This window comes from Leptonotus elevatus, chromosome 5, assembly GCF_054856555.1.
Source record: "Leptonotus elevatus isolate MCC_2025b chromosome 5, RoL_Lele_1.0, whole genome shotgun sequence".
NCBI lineage: Eukaryota > Metazoa > Chordata > Actinopteri > Syngnathiformes > Syngnathidae > Leptonotus > Leptonotus elevatus.
In genome coordinates, this window is record NC_141243.1 from 1,393,104 (window position 1) to 1,405,708 (window position 12,605).

Consider the following 12,605-nt stretch of genomic DNA (forward strand, 5'->3'; position numbering starts at 1 on the left):
AATGTCAGCATGTTTCTTCAAAAATGACAAGTTTATCTGATTGCAAAATTTTGAACTTAAAATTTTTCACATAAAATTTTAAACCTTTCTCATAAAATAAAATGTTCTTTCCCAAAAATGATAAATGCCATTTTTTTAAGATTTCAACAGTTTTTTATGACTTGTAAAAAAAAAAATATATATACTTTTACTCTAAAATTCTAATATTGTTCTCTAAATAATGTGTGAAATGTCTTATTTTTTTCCATGAATGTGTTTGTTAAAAAAAACTTGTAAAATTGCACCTTCATTTTAACTTTCTCTCCAAAAAATACAATTCTCATATAAATACAACTTTTTGCTTGGAAGGTTTGTAATTTTCACACAAAAATATGTACTTCTTACTGAAAAGCTTTAACTTTTCTTATAAAACACTTTTTTTTTAATCTACTTCAACTCGTAAAAAATAAAATATTTCCTCCTAATAGATTTTTCTAAGACATACAGTTAAGACTTAAAAGGTACCGCAGTCTTTTAAAAAAAACTGAATTTATTGAAAAATGTATTACTTTTGTTTCATACATTTTGCATGGAATATTTGTAATTTCATTCATAAAATGTTTTTATCCTTTTTCTAAAAAAATAAAATAAATCTTCATTATAATTGCAGTGTTTTTCAAATGATCCCACAATATTACAACTTTAACACTAACAGCACCGTCAAATATTTTGTCCATTTTAAAATGACATACAATACACGATATACTTGTGCTGCATATTTCAACCATGCTGCATCCAATAAGTTGAAGTTGCGCGAAGTGACCAACAGGCGTCCTCATTTTCCTCCCAGACAGCCATAGCAAGAAGTGTCAAAGAGGAGAAGAATTCCCCCCAGCACTTTACCAAAGCAGCAGCCTCCCCTTTTCTTTTTGTGCAGGGTGGAAATGTGTGCACACATGGAGGTTTGCTAAAGTCATGTGACCTGACTAAGCCCCGCCCCCTCTTATGTAATGTCACACATGTGCTCGCCTCGTCATCTCTAACCTCCTTTGTGTTCATCTGGAACTTTTTCACCCCCAAAAGTTCGACAGTGACGAATGATGGAAAAATGAGATGTGTGAGGCAAGGTAACTTTACGTGACACCTTTGTCACTCAAGAATTTCTCTGAACGTTATCCTCACTTGGCGATATTGTGACTTTTTGATGGTTCAATCATTTCAAAATAAAATACCACCCACGGGTTTTAACAGTGATTAATGTATTTTTTTTTACATTTGCATGACAGTTTGTTTGCAAAGAGTGTAGATGCATCCTGCACACAATTTTATTTTGCTTAAGAATATTGTATTTTTCTGCGATTGGCATGCAACCAGTTCAGGGTGCCAGCTGGGATAGGCTCCAGCACCCCCCACGACCCTTGTGAGGACAAGCGGTTAAGAAAATGGATGGATGGATATTGTATTTTTTTTAATTTTACATTTTGATATTAAAAGTGGATGATGAATCTTTACATTTATATGACAACAATAAAATGGTTCTTCTTTTTGCACTTGCAAAAAACTTAATTGCATAATTTCATTTTTTTACACTTTACTCTGAGTCAACTGTTATTATTTATTTTTATTCAGTTAATATAGTTATTCTGGCAGATTACAACAAAAAATAAAAATTTCAACTTTTTTTATTGGGAATTTACACACAAAAAATTATTGTAATACTGTATATTGTTTTTTACTTTTTCTCCTCATTGAATGTTCACGTTTAAAAAAAACAGTTAAATGCAAGAATTTAAGATATGTTAACATCATGACACGATTTTTGTTATTTATTTATTAATGCCGCCGTTCATTCATTCCGCTCTTACAAACTAGCCATAACAACTGGGAAGAAGGGGGCGTGGCCACGTCAAGTTCGGTTGTCTGTCATTGGTCAACCCCGCCAGCCGCCCACTCCCCATCACATTACTGAGGGCCCTCTTCCACCACGACCGTACTTCGGAGGGCTCCTCGGACTCATGACAACTTTAGCCGCCGCCGTCGCGAGTCCGCCACGAACGAGCGAAAATGGCAGCGGGGAACAAGCGAGGAGGTGACGCCGCGGACGAGCCCGCCTCACGCCACCTCGCCTGAGGCGACGCCGGCCGAGAGGAGCCCCGTTCGTGGCTTCACTTTGGCTCACCTGCGCTCGCTCGCTCGCGCGGTGTGCGCGAGAATCTTCCTGCCGAAGCCTGTTAGCTTTCTTGCTGGCTAGCTGGTGGCTAGCACCTCGCCGCGGCGTGGAAAGCCCCGCCACGACCGATTCGAAGGACGACCAGGCTGGATATAGAACAAGTACCGGAGGATTTAAGCGGATACATTTTTTAAATAATATTTTCCCCGTTTTCTCGCTGTTTTTTTTTATATTTTAATTTTTAATTTAATTTTTAAGCAGAGCCCCCGCCGAGTTAGCCGCTAGTGTCACATAAGCTAACCAGCCTACCCAGCCTTTCTGGCTTCTGTCGTCCCCGTCAAGGTGGACGCTGTCACCCGCACACGACTTGCCGGAGAGTCGGGGTCGGGCGACAGTTCCCTACCCGATGCCGAGAGCCAGAAGAGGCTCCGCGGTGGAGGAGAGAAGACCCGAGATAAGTAGATAGGACTGCACCTTAGCTCGAGTTTTGGTTTTATTACAATTTGGAGTGAGCGCCATTGTCGTTTGGACTCATAAAAAAAATGAAGAAGTTTTCCAGAATGCCAAAGTCTGAGAGCGGGGGCCTCGGGGGAGCGTCCGGATCTGGCTCCGGGCTCAGCAGCTACTTTGGCAAAGTGTTCGCCGTCGGCCGGTATCAAGTGACCGTGGAGGAGCTGGTAGCCGAAGGTACGTTAGCTGGACACACACAACACACATCAACTTTTAACTTTCAACTTTAGAAACGTTTCCCCTTCCAAGAAAAATCGGCAACAGCTGTAGTGTCCTCCACTGAAGCCCCCCCCCCCCCCCCTAGCGATAACAACGCCCAAGCCTCTTGTGTCAACAAGCACTTTGACACAGTTTTGAAACAAAAGCGATTTATTTGTATTTATTGTATTTCTTTCGCACTTAGAAACATTTCAAAATGTCAACTGATGCTACGTGCACGGCACATATTGTTTTAAACAAATGTGTGATAGATATCAAGTTGTATTTGCAAGAAAAAGATGTCCCATTTCACAGAAAAGTTCACATTTTTACGACAAATATACTTTTTACGAGAAAAGCCAAACGTGAATGAAGTTGCTGTATTATGGGAAAATAGTTGCCAAAAGTTGTAATTTAGAGATTTGAGTTGTAATAAGGCATCCTTTTAGAAAAGGTTGTAATGCCCCTAAAATAAAGTTGTAATATTTCTTTGCAGTTTTTAAGATCAAAAACATACTTTGTAGTTTGTTCCAAAACATAAATAAATATGTGGTAGTATTTAATTGTACTATCCAAAACTGTTATTTCTCACGAAAATGCATTGAAAGAGGTACGTGGAAAATGCTATGACCCCAAAATAAAGTTTGTCATATTTCAGGAAAAAGTTGTAAATCTGGGAAATTGAGTTTTAAAAAGTTGTAATTTACCCCCAAAATGTTAGGGGAAAAAAGAACATTGAGAAAGGTGTAATTCACAAACCTTGTGATAAATATATGCGAAAGATCAATTCTAATCAGAAATTGAGAATGGATTTGTAAATTCACCAGAAAAAAAAGTGGGAACATTTCATGCTAGGGAAAAACACATACTTTTCAAATCCATTTCAAAAGCACTTTTTTTTTGTGAATAGTGTAATAGGATGAGAGAAAATGTATTTTGCAAGAATAAAGTTAGTAGTAAAAATGTGACACCGTGTAGCTTAGCATATTAGCCCACACGCCATGTTTTGGTCACTTTCCTGAATTGTGTGTCCCAACGTAACTTTGTAAACATGCCGTTTGGTCACATGGTAAACCTGTTCCTGCTTACTTCCTGGACTAAACTGTTGTGACGTGATGATGCGGTCATGTGACCCGACAGTTTTGACCAAGTTTTGGTTGGTACACACGACACATGCATAGGCCCTACCTGCGTTGCATATCCTTGGTGGTAAATCTCCATAGCAACAGCGCAACAAATTAAAAAGCAGGGAGTGATAGAAAAAAATGTGGTGCAATGCCATCAAGATAAAAAAAAAAAAGGAAGTCATGCAACGTTTCCGTCATGTGACGCGTCGACAGGCCGGTTGGAAGTGGCAGCCTGTCACCCGCAGCTTCTCCTTTTCTCTCTTTGTGGGGCTAATTCAGCCAAGAAGGAACTCATCTCTGTAATAAAAGTAAAATTTGTCAGACTTTGTTGGAGCGTAAATAAATATGTAATAACTGTAACAAAAAAAAACAATTGGCGATTGCCACGGCAACGTTATGTCCGTTTTTTTTGGGGGGGGGGTGCGTCTGCACGATATTGGAAAATCATGCGATTTGCAATGTAATTGCTGAATATAGCGATATCGATATTGCGATATTTAACATTTACCGAAATAAATTAAATTTTTATTATGTAATGAAAGAATAAAAAAAAATTCACGCAGCAAAATAACCAAACTCAATATATTCTTAGTTAATTAATTGTAATTACCTCTCGATAATGTTCAACTATTGGATGGCGGTGTACATTTTATTTAGCGGCTGACTGGACACATTTGGATAAAAGCATACAATTCCATATGGGATTTCCGACTTCCTAGTTTTCACACATCAGCTTTGTTTCCGTTTCCTGTTTGCGACGTGTGGGCCGCGTCCCAGTTCTTGCGCTTCCGCCTCGGTTGCGCGTTCCCGTCGACGGGTGCGAGTGTGTAGTGTGTCTGTCTCAGTTGTCCAAAGCATTTCAGAGAGTTGAGATGCCCTGGTTTGGGGGGGGCGCAGGCGTGGGGGTGCGACTGTTGGAACGCGGCCACCAGTGGCCGGAAACGACGCTGGTGTGTGAAAGTCGGAAGTCCGTGGCATCTACCCCATTATAGCATTATTTTCTTCTTTCGATTAGTTGTGATATTACAAGAAATGTCATTTTTTTTGTTTCCTTTCTAATTCATGAATAATTTTTTTTACAAGGCAGACAGAAGTCTAATTTTACAAGGAAAAAAACCGTGTCCAAGGAAATTATCTTACAAGAAAAACATAGAAATGTTTGTCAGGATAAAAGTTGTAATTAGAATAAAACCAGAAAGTAGTTTGTAAAAAGAAATTGGTGTCAGGAAAAAAGTTTGAATTTTAAAGAAAAGAAAAAAAACAAGGAAAAATTGATGCAAAGGAAGTTGTCATTTTTACAAAAGAGAAGTTGTAGTTTTCCTAGAGTAAAGTTGCAATAATTGGTCAAAATTTTTATTTACGAGCATTTTTTAAATTGTGTGAGAATTGACAAGATTAGGGGGGGGTGTTAAATGAAAAAAAGTTGTAGTCTGTTTGAAGGAATTAAAATCTTACAAAAGAAAAGTCGACTTTAGTACAAAGTTACTAGGGAATGAATTTTTTTTCCAATACTATAATTTTTAGAGAAAAAAAGTTTAGGAGGAAATGAAGATGTAATTTGTACAAGAAAAAAAGTCATTGTTTTACTCGAGTAAAGTTGTGTTATGAGAGAGAAACTATTTTTATGAGCATATTTCTAAACTGTATTATTATGCGCTTAATAGCACAGCACGTCTTCCCGTGTGTGCTTGTTGCGCCCTCATGCCACTTGATGTCATCGTACTAAAAGAGACCATGTGATGTTTTCGTCCAGCCATTACCCATTTGGCTGCTTAATGAAAATCACAAGATCCCCCTTCAGGCTGACCTTTGACTGATCGGCGTTGTTAATGTCGCGTCTCGTCCATTCATGTTCAATACCAAACATCGACTGCTTGCCACAAATAGCCGGCAGAGTGCGACGTTTTGGTCGCAAGCTCCAGAGGGGATCGCTAATGAAATCCGGATGGAAAAGTTGCCAGAGGTTGTTTTTTTATTGACAGTGTTAGGAGGACAAGTAAAGGCTGTCATTTTAATGGTAAAAAGTAGGGATGTTTGAAAGGTTGCCGTGTTTTTTCAAACCGATACCAGTACGAGTACTCAATCCTTGAGTAGTCACTGATTAACAATACCCCCAAAAAGTTTGAAGGAAAGACTTGTATAAGAAGAAATGTGTCTAGAAAAAATGAGACGTTTCATAACTTTATTTTACAAAAAGCTGCAATTTGACAAGTTTATTATTTTACAATGAAAATCAAGTATAAATAGACGTTAGTAATCATACAAACAAAACACTCCTGCTTGACAGTTAGCATTAGCGTTAGCCACTGAACAAGTCCGTGTGTGTGTTTGTGTACAGACAAATGTTGTTCTGAGTAAACCGGTTTGGCCGTCCGTCCCTGTGTGCTGTAGAAACGTTGCGAATGGCCGCGATTAGCATACTGTACGCCCGATGAATGGTGGCATTGTGCCTCTTTTGTCGACTCATAGAATGGCAGCGTGAAAAAAAACTAAACAAAAACGCAGTCTCTGTTCCCGTGACAGCTCATTGACATGACAAGCCAATCCGTCACGATCTGAAGAGGGAGCCGACACTAACGAATCGATGTCCCACTATGTAAAACAGAAGTGTGCTTTCGTCATGTTAGCTAGCAAATGCTAAAGCTAAGTGCGCCCCGCTGTATCGCAAATTTTTAATACAACTTATGAACATTCATCGTCTGAACATTACTGACATATGTGCCCTTCCATCATAGTTCAAAGTTTTAGTTTTTTGTTTTGGGTAGTTTTAAAGTTTGAGAATTTGACCCTGTTGCCACGACAACAGCACGACGTCACGGTTTACGGTGAAACGTGCGCTTTGAGGCCGCCGCGACAATCCGTCGCCCCTAAAGTGCGGAATGTGTCGTCAGCCAATGTCTATTTTTAGATGGCCGGAACTTTTTGCTGCTGATGCATCCGGACTGTCAGTGTGGCGAGACTCGCTTGTCAAAAGGCCTGAAGGCAAAACCATTGGGCAGGCAGCTGAAGTGGGTCACGTTTGTAGACCGCCGGCCGCTCGTAGACGGCACACAATTACTTCAATTTGAATGGACTCCCAAAGTGGTGACATCATTTTATAGTCAATAACTTTCAGAGGCCTTCACAGGCTAGCCCGTTACTACGGTGGCCTGTTTGTGCCGTTAAGCAACTACAAAAAAGCCAATTAAAATAGTAACTCGCGTGATTGGAGTATTAAATATGTAAAGCAATGAATAAAAAAACCAAAAACAAACCTAAAACGAATTAACGATATCCGGAAACATAAATTTTCAACTCATTCACCGCCAGCCATTTTAGAACATTTCAAAACATTTCAATATCTACACAATATTATGTTTAATAATTATATATAAACCGAATCTGCCAAATGACAGAATCGATTCTCTCCTTTTTGCCTTGCCCCATTCTTTTATAATCGACAGTGGAAAATGCAGCCATTACTCCCATGGACTTTCAAACTGTGTTTATTTCATATAAAATGGGGCAATGATGTCATCTACTGGTGGTTTTGCATCCGTAAAGTTGTTTCCAAGTTTTAACATTTATAGTGGAGTACAATTAGATTTTCTCCCATCCAGCCCCGCTGAAAAAAGTTTAATTGACAAGTATATGAGACTTTCGAATTGTCAAAGGCAGTGAATTATGTTTACAATCATTTGAAAAAGCTTTTGTATTTAATTGATTTTCTTTTTGTAATTTAGATTCATTGCGTAATTCTTTAATTTCTACTTTAAGGCATTGTTGTTTCTTTTATTTAATGGTGTTTCAGTTCACGACGTGCGGAGGGTTGTTTGTGCAAAATTAAATAAAAGCAATTTTAAAATCATTAACTTAATATTTCATCATTTTTATTATTAAGTTAATTTGTACTTTCTTAGTACCAAATTATTCATATTTGTAGTATTTTCTTTTAATATTTTTTCAAAATAATTGTATTTTTATTACTTTTTTATTTTTATTTCTCATTTAATTGAAATCTGCCTTTAAAAAAAAAAAGGACCCCCTCGACTTCACCGACAGACTACAATGTGTGACGTCACTCACAATGGCGAACCTTTTTGGAAACAGACCGTGAATGCAAAAACACAATTTACTCGAGTATAAAACGAGATATCTTTCTTCATTCCTAAATATTCGACATAACTCGACGTAACACAACGTACGTGACAGGATGCCGCCGTCTCCCTGCATGAAATGATACGGTCAGCCACTGAACTGTATGAAATGCTTATGAAATAAAATTGCGAGAAGCTAAGTTTGCTTGAGGTCAAAATGAGTTCTGAGAACCAAAATAAAAAAACAGTTTATCACTATCCGCCATTTTGGTTGTTTACTTTCGCCTCGAACGCTTTCAGGTCGAAACTGGAAAAAAACAAAACTCGGATATATCAGACTTCCGACCATCCTCGAATGCAGCATCAGGATCATTACCAGGCTTTTACAGATCTTGCTGATGAGCCGATCATTTGAGTCAGGTGTGTTGGAGGAGGGAGAGGGCAGCGACTCCCGGGGGACTGGAGTTTCCTACACCGTTAAACAATTACAATGCTTGAGCTCACCTCTCACCCTCAATTTTGTACCCACAGTCCGCGTTGGGCTGTTTTTGGGGTGCGGTTTATCCTCGGATTTGCGTCGATCCAAAAGTCGTTGGCATTAATTAGCGACGAGCAGCTGCCGGCCAAAAGGACCCCCGAGGTTGGAAAGCCATTCCTGAGGCGAGGCGTGATGTAACCCAGGCAGCTGTTCACAAATGGTACTTACAAACAGACTTATATTGAAATAAAATGGCCCGTGAGCGGTTTCAGTCCGCAAGAATTTCCCTTTACAAGCATTCAAAGGTAAAAGTCACAGGCAGGGCCGGGCTGCGTTTTCTCGCGTATCGAGCCAGCGCTCGGTGCGCTAAATTGCTTGCGAGGACGAACAGCTGCACATCTCAACTCTGATTCAAATTCTGTGCTTAAAGTGTGCAGTTCTTTGATTGATTTTTACCATAAAAATCTGCAGTTGCTGCAGTTTATAATTCAAACGAAACAAGACTAAAATATGCGGTTTAAATCTTTGGTTTCTATGAATAAAATCCATGATTTCTACTAATTCAATACAAATGAACAATTTGTTTACATCCTAAAATTGTAATTGGGATGTACAATGTTAACGAATATACGATTTTCCAAATATAGCATTTCTTGAGAGAGAAGCTGCTTGTCTGTCCCACCGCATGCACTGCATAACGTGACACAGTGCCGGCATCCATTTTGTGCGACTGCATTAAACTGGGCCATTTTTGCCGGTCCAGTTCACCCTACTTCGTCCAAATTTGCAGGCATAACCACGTTGCTCCCGGCCTCCTTTCCCGACTGTCGTGATTGGCCCCAGTGTGTTTGTCGGTGCCTTGTATGACAAACGGCTGACATTCGCTAATCAAATAACCAAGATGAGGACTTATAGACAAGACGGAATGAATCCGTTCTTTGTTTTTATCCTTGGCGTCATTGTGTGTCGGACAACAACAACAACAACAACAACAACAGCAGCAGCAGCCACTGTGCTTCGCAGGTCAACATTTACGTCCCTGTCGCCGGTTGAGAGTCTCGTACAGTCAGTCCAGGGGTCCTCCGGGGTTCTGAGGGGTCCCTCCTTTGTCTGCAACGTTGGTATGCGTGAGGCCCCCCTGTTTCCTTCCAGGCACTGCATGGTTGGAGTTGGCTTAGCGAGGTGACAAAAACCCTGGGGTGGCGATTTAGTGAGAACCTGATCCTGGAGCAGGTGGCCTCAGACAAACCAGAACTGAGGACTCGCCACTGACTGAAAACAGTGATGCCATTCTCTTGGAATTCATTGTGAGACGCCGCTCGTTTACCAAAAGTGGACACATCTCGGCCTTATATTTATGAATGCTCTCCAGTACGGCCGATTTATTGGATTTAAATGGACTCTAATGGACATTTTATTTGGCTGCTTGGACTGAAAACTGCGTAACTTGTTTACATCGCAAATTTGGGAAAAACCCCAAAGAGGATTAGCCACTGGTGTCTCAAGAGTTGAGGTCATGATTGATCACTTACTTTTGTTATTGCGAGTTGGAGCGGCCTGCAGTAGAACGGGGCTGAGTGAGCACTGGATAATTGGCATTAAGACAGGAACATTTACAATCGCTACAATAAAATTCTATGATGTTTTGATTAAAATGCAAGTTTTATGATTACAAATATTAAGTAATGATTTCTAGAATGCAATTCCGCCATTTCCACAATTAAAATGAAAAATATTTACAATCAAAATATAGTTTCCATAGTTAAAATCGACCTTTTCTACAGTTAAATACATTTTACAATTAGTCTCCAATTTCAAGGATTTAAATCTGTGACGATTAAAGTGTATGATCACAGCGGGATGCAGCTCGCTGGCTGAGCAGGGACTCATTTGCACGAGATGGGACCGCCTCCTCAAAATAAGACCTGGGAGCTGTTTTAAAACCTGCCTGCGGGATGGATCATCATTTATGTTAACCGTCCATAATCCAATATTTGCTTACAAGGAATAAACGAGTATCTCAATATTAACTGCGATGCTCTGCATTCTAAAGTCTAGTAGGAGCCGAGCTCCTGTTTGACGCCGACGAGTCAACAAACACCACTTTTGTAACAAACTGCTTCTACCGTTGGCCTGAAGCAGCGTATGGATTCCATCCATTCCTGCCTACAGTTTGAGCTTTACGACATGTTTGATGATTCGCGCTCATAAAAACATCACGCGGTGCGTTCGCGGCCCGCTTTTGCGTGTTTTGTAATCCAGTTGGCCGTTGCTGTGGAGCAATAACTCCCGCTGTTGTGACAGCAAACTTGCTCGCCGGAGCATAACGCTGCTCAACCCCCATCTTCCCCCAAGCAACCAGGCAACGCCAAGCTGACCTGACCTTACCGTTGTCGACTCCTTTTGCAATCTCAATGAACTTGTCGTGATTCCAACAAATGAGCCAAGTTCGCAAACTGCCGAGCTTGGTTGGCAGTTTACCTGATTTCGGCGAAATTGGCCGATTATTTTGGCGGGTGGTTTGAAGGGTAACAATCGGCCAATTATAATCGGCGGCCGATTAATCGGTCGGGCCCTAATAAATATACAAAATCATATGTTACCACAAGTTTGTCCTGTACAAACTAAACACAGCGTTTTTTGTGCCCATAAGACAAGCAAAATGCGTCAAACGTTTTGTTTGTGTTTGCAGGAGGCTTCTCGGTGGTTTTCCTGGCCCGCACGCACAGCGGAATCCGCTGCGCGCTTAAGCGCATGTACGTCAACAACGTGCCCGATCTCAACGTCCACAAGCGGGAGATTACCATCATGGTGAGAGCCACGCGCCGCACACACTTTCGGGTCCATTCAAAGTGTCAAGTCACGGCTTGATGTCATCTTCCTGAATTGTTGAAAATAGGAACAATCCAGTTGAGTGTGTCACCGTTTACAAAAACAAAAGGTTGTACTCGAAAGATGACGCGATATTGGCCTCTCAGAGAATCGGTTTACTGCTCTGTGCACCTGCAGCCGGGGAAGACGGAGTGTCTTTTCTCAGACCAGTTCCGGCTTCTCAATGTTGTCCCTCAGCGTTCTGTACTCGGTCCAAAACTTTTCAGTATTGGCGTCAAAAAATGTTTATGCTATGCTAACATGCTATTAGTAACTCCCCTGCCCATTTGTACCCCGACGACACAATTATTTCTAGTTTTAGCTCCTCCCTCCACGCTACCCTGTCTTCACTTCAGATGTGTTTTGCTATTGGTTAAACTCTTCTTTAGAGTCTACAGTCAACAGAACCGTCACACAAATCGAACATCCCAGCAAAAATTATGTGTCTTAATGGTTCTGGAGTACAAGTACAATAAATTTGTATTTCATCTTTTTAGAACGGTTTGTTTTTAAAACATTAATTCAGGTAAAATTTAAATTGAACTTATGGGCACGTGCGAAATGAGCAAGTATAATCCTTTAGATGCTTACTAGGATGAAGTCTCGCATGACTGTCAGCCATTTTGTACAAAAGATGTGCTGCCAAAAGCTTCTCACGTGTGATTATTATTATTATCATTATTCACCATGCAGAAGGAGCTGTCGGGCCACAAGAACATCGTGGGCTACCTGGACTCTGCCGTCAACACCGTATCAGACAGCGTGTGGGAAGTCCTCATCCTCATGGAGTACTGCAAAGGTACTTCCTGTCCACAAAATGGCGCCTCCGTGTGAACTGTGGAAACTCAACTGTGTTGTTGTTGTTGTTGTGTTTTAGCGGGCCAGGTGGTGAAGCAGATGAACCAGCGTCTGAACGTGGGTTTCAGCGAGGCCGAAGTGCTGCACATCTTCTGCGACACGTGCGAGGCAGTCGCGCGGCTACACCAGTGCAAGACGCCAGTCATCCACCGGGACCTCAAGGTAAGACGCCAAATTGCGATGCCATTATTTACTCAACTGAGGCAAGTTCACTCTCTACATCGCTCCCAAGTTAATCCGACATGTTCTCGACCCGCCTGCAGTAGGTCAAAATCCAGAATGTGGAGAAGATTAAGAAAACATTTCTTCAAGTAGTTTTGCCCCTCCTACACATTTTA

The 12,605-nt window shown here is 40.7% G+C and overlaps 1 protein-coding gene across 1 annotated transcript in view; it reads left to right on the forward strand.

Moving 5' to 3' along the window:
• The first annotated feature begins 1,937 nt into the window (after nucleotides 1–1,937).
• The window catches only part of bmp2k (BMP2 inducible kinase), a 28,476-nt gene continuing 17,808 nt past the window's right edge, over nucleotides 1,938–12,605 (forward strand). Inside the window, exons 1-4 of the mRNA XM_086075137.1 lie at nucleotides 1,938–2,836; nucleotides 11,231–11,349; nucleotides 12,103–12,208; nucleotides 12,287–12,429. Of these exons, the coding sequence (XP_085931263.1) occupies nucleotides 2,692–2,836; nucleotides 11,231–11,349; nucleotides 12,103–12,208; nucleotides 12,287–12,429 (513 nt within the window). The 5' untranslated portion in view covers nucleotides 1,938–2,691. The remainder of the gene's footprint in view (nucleotides 2,837–11,230; nucleotides 11,350–12,102; nucleotides 12,209–12,286; nucleotides 12,430–12,605) is intronic.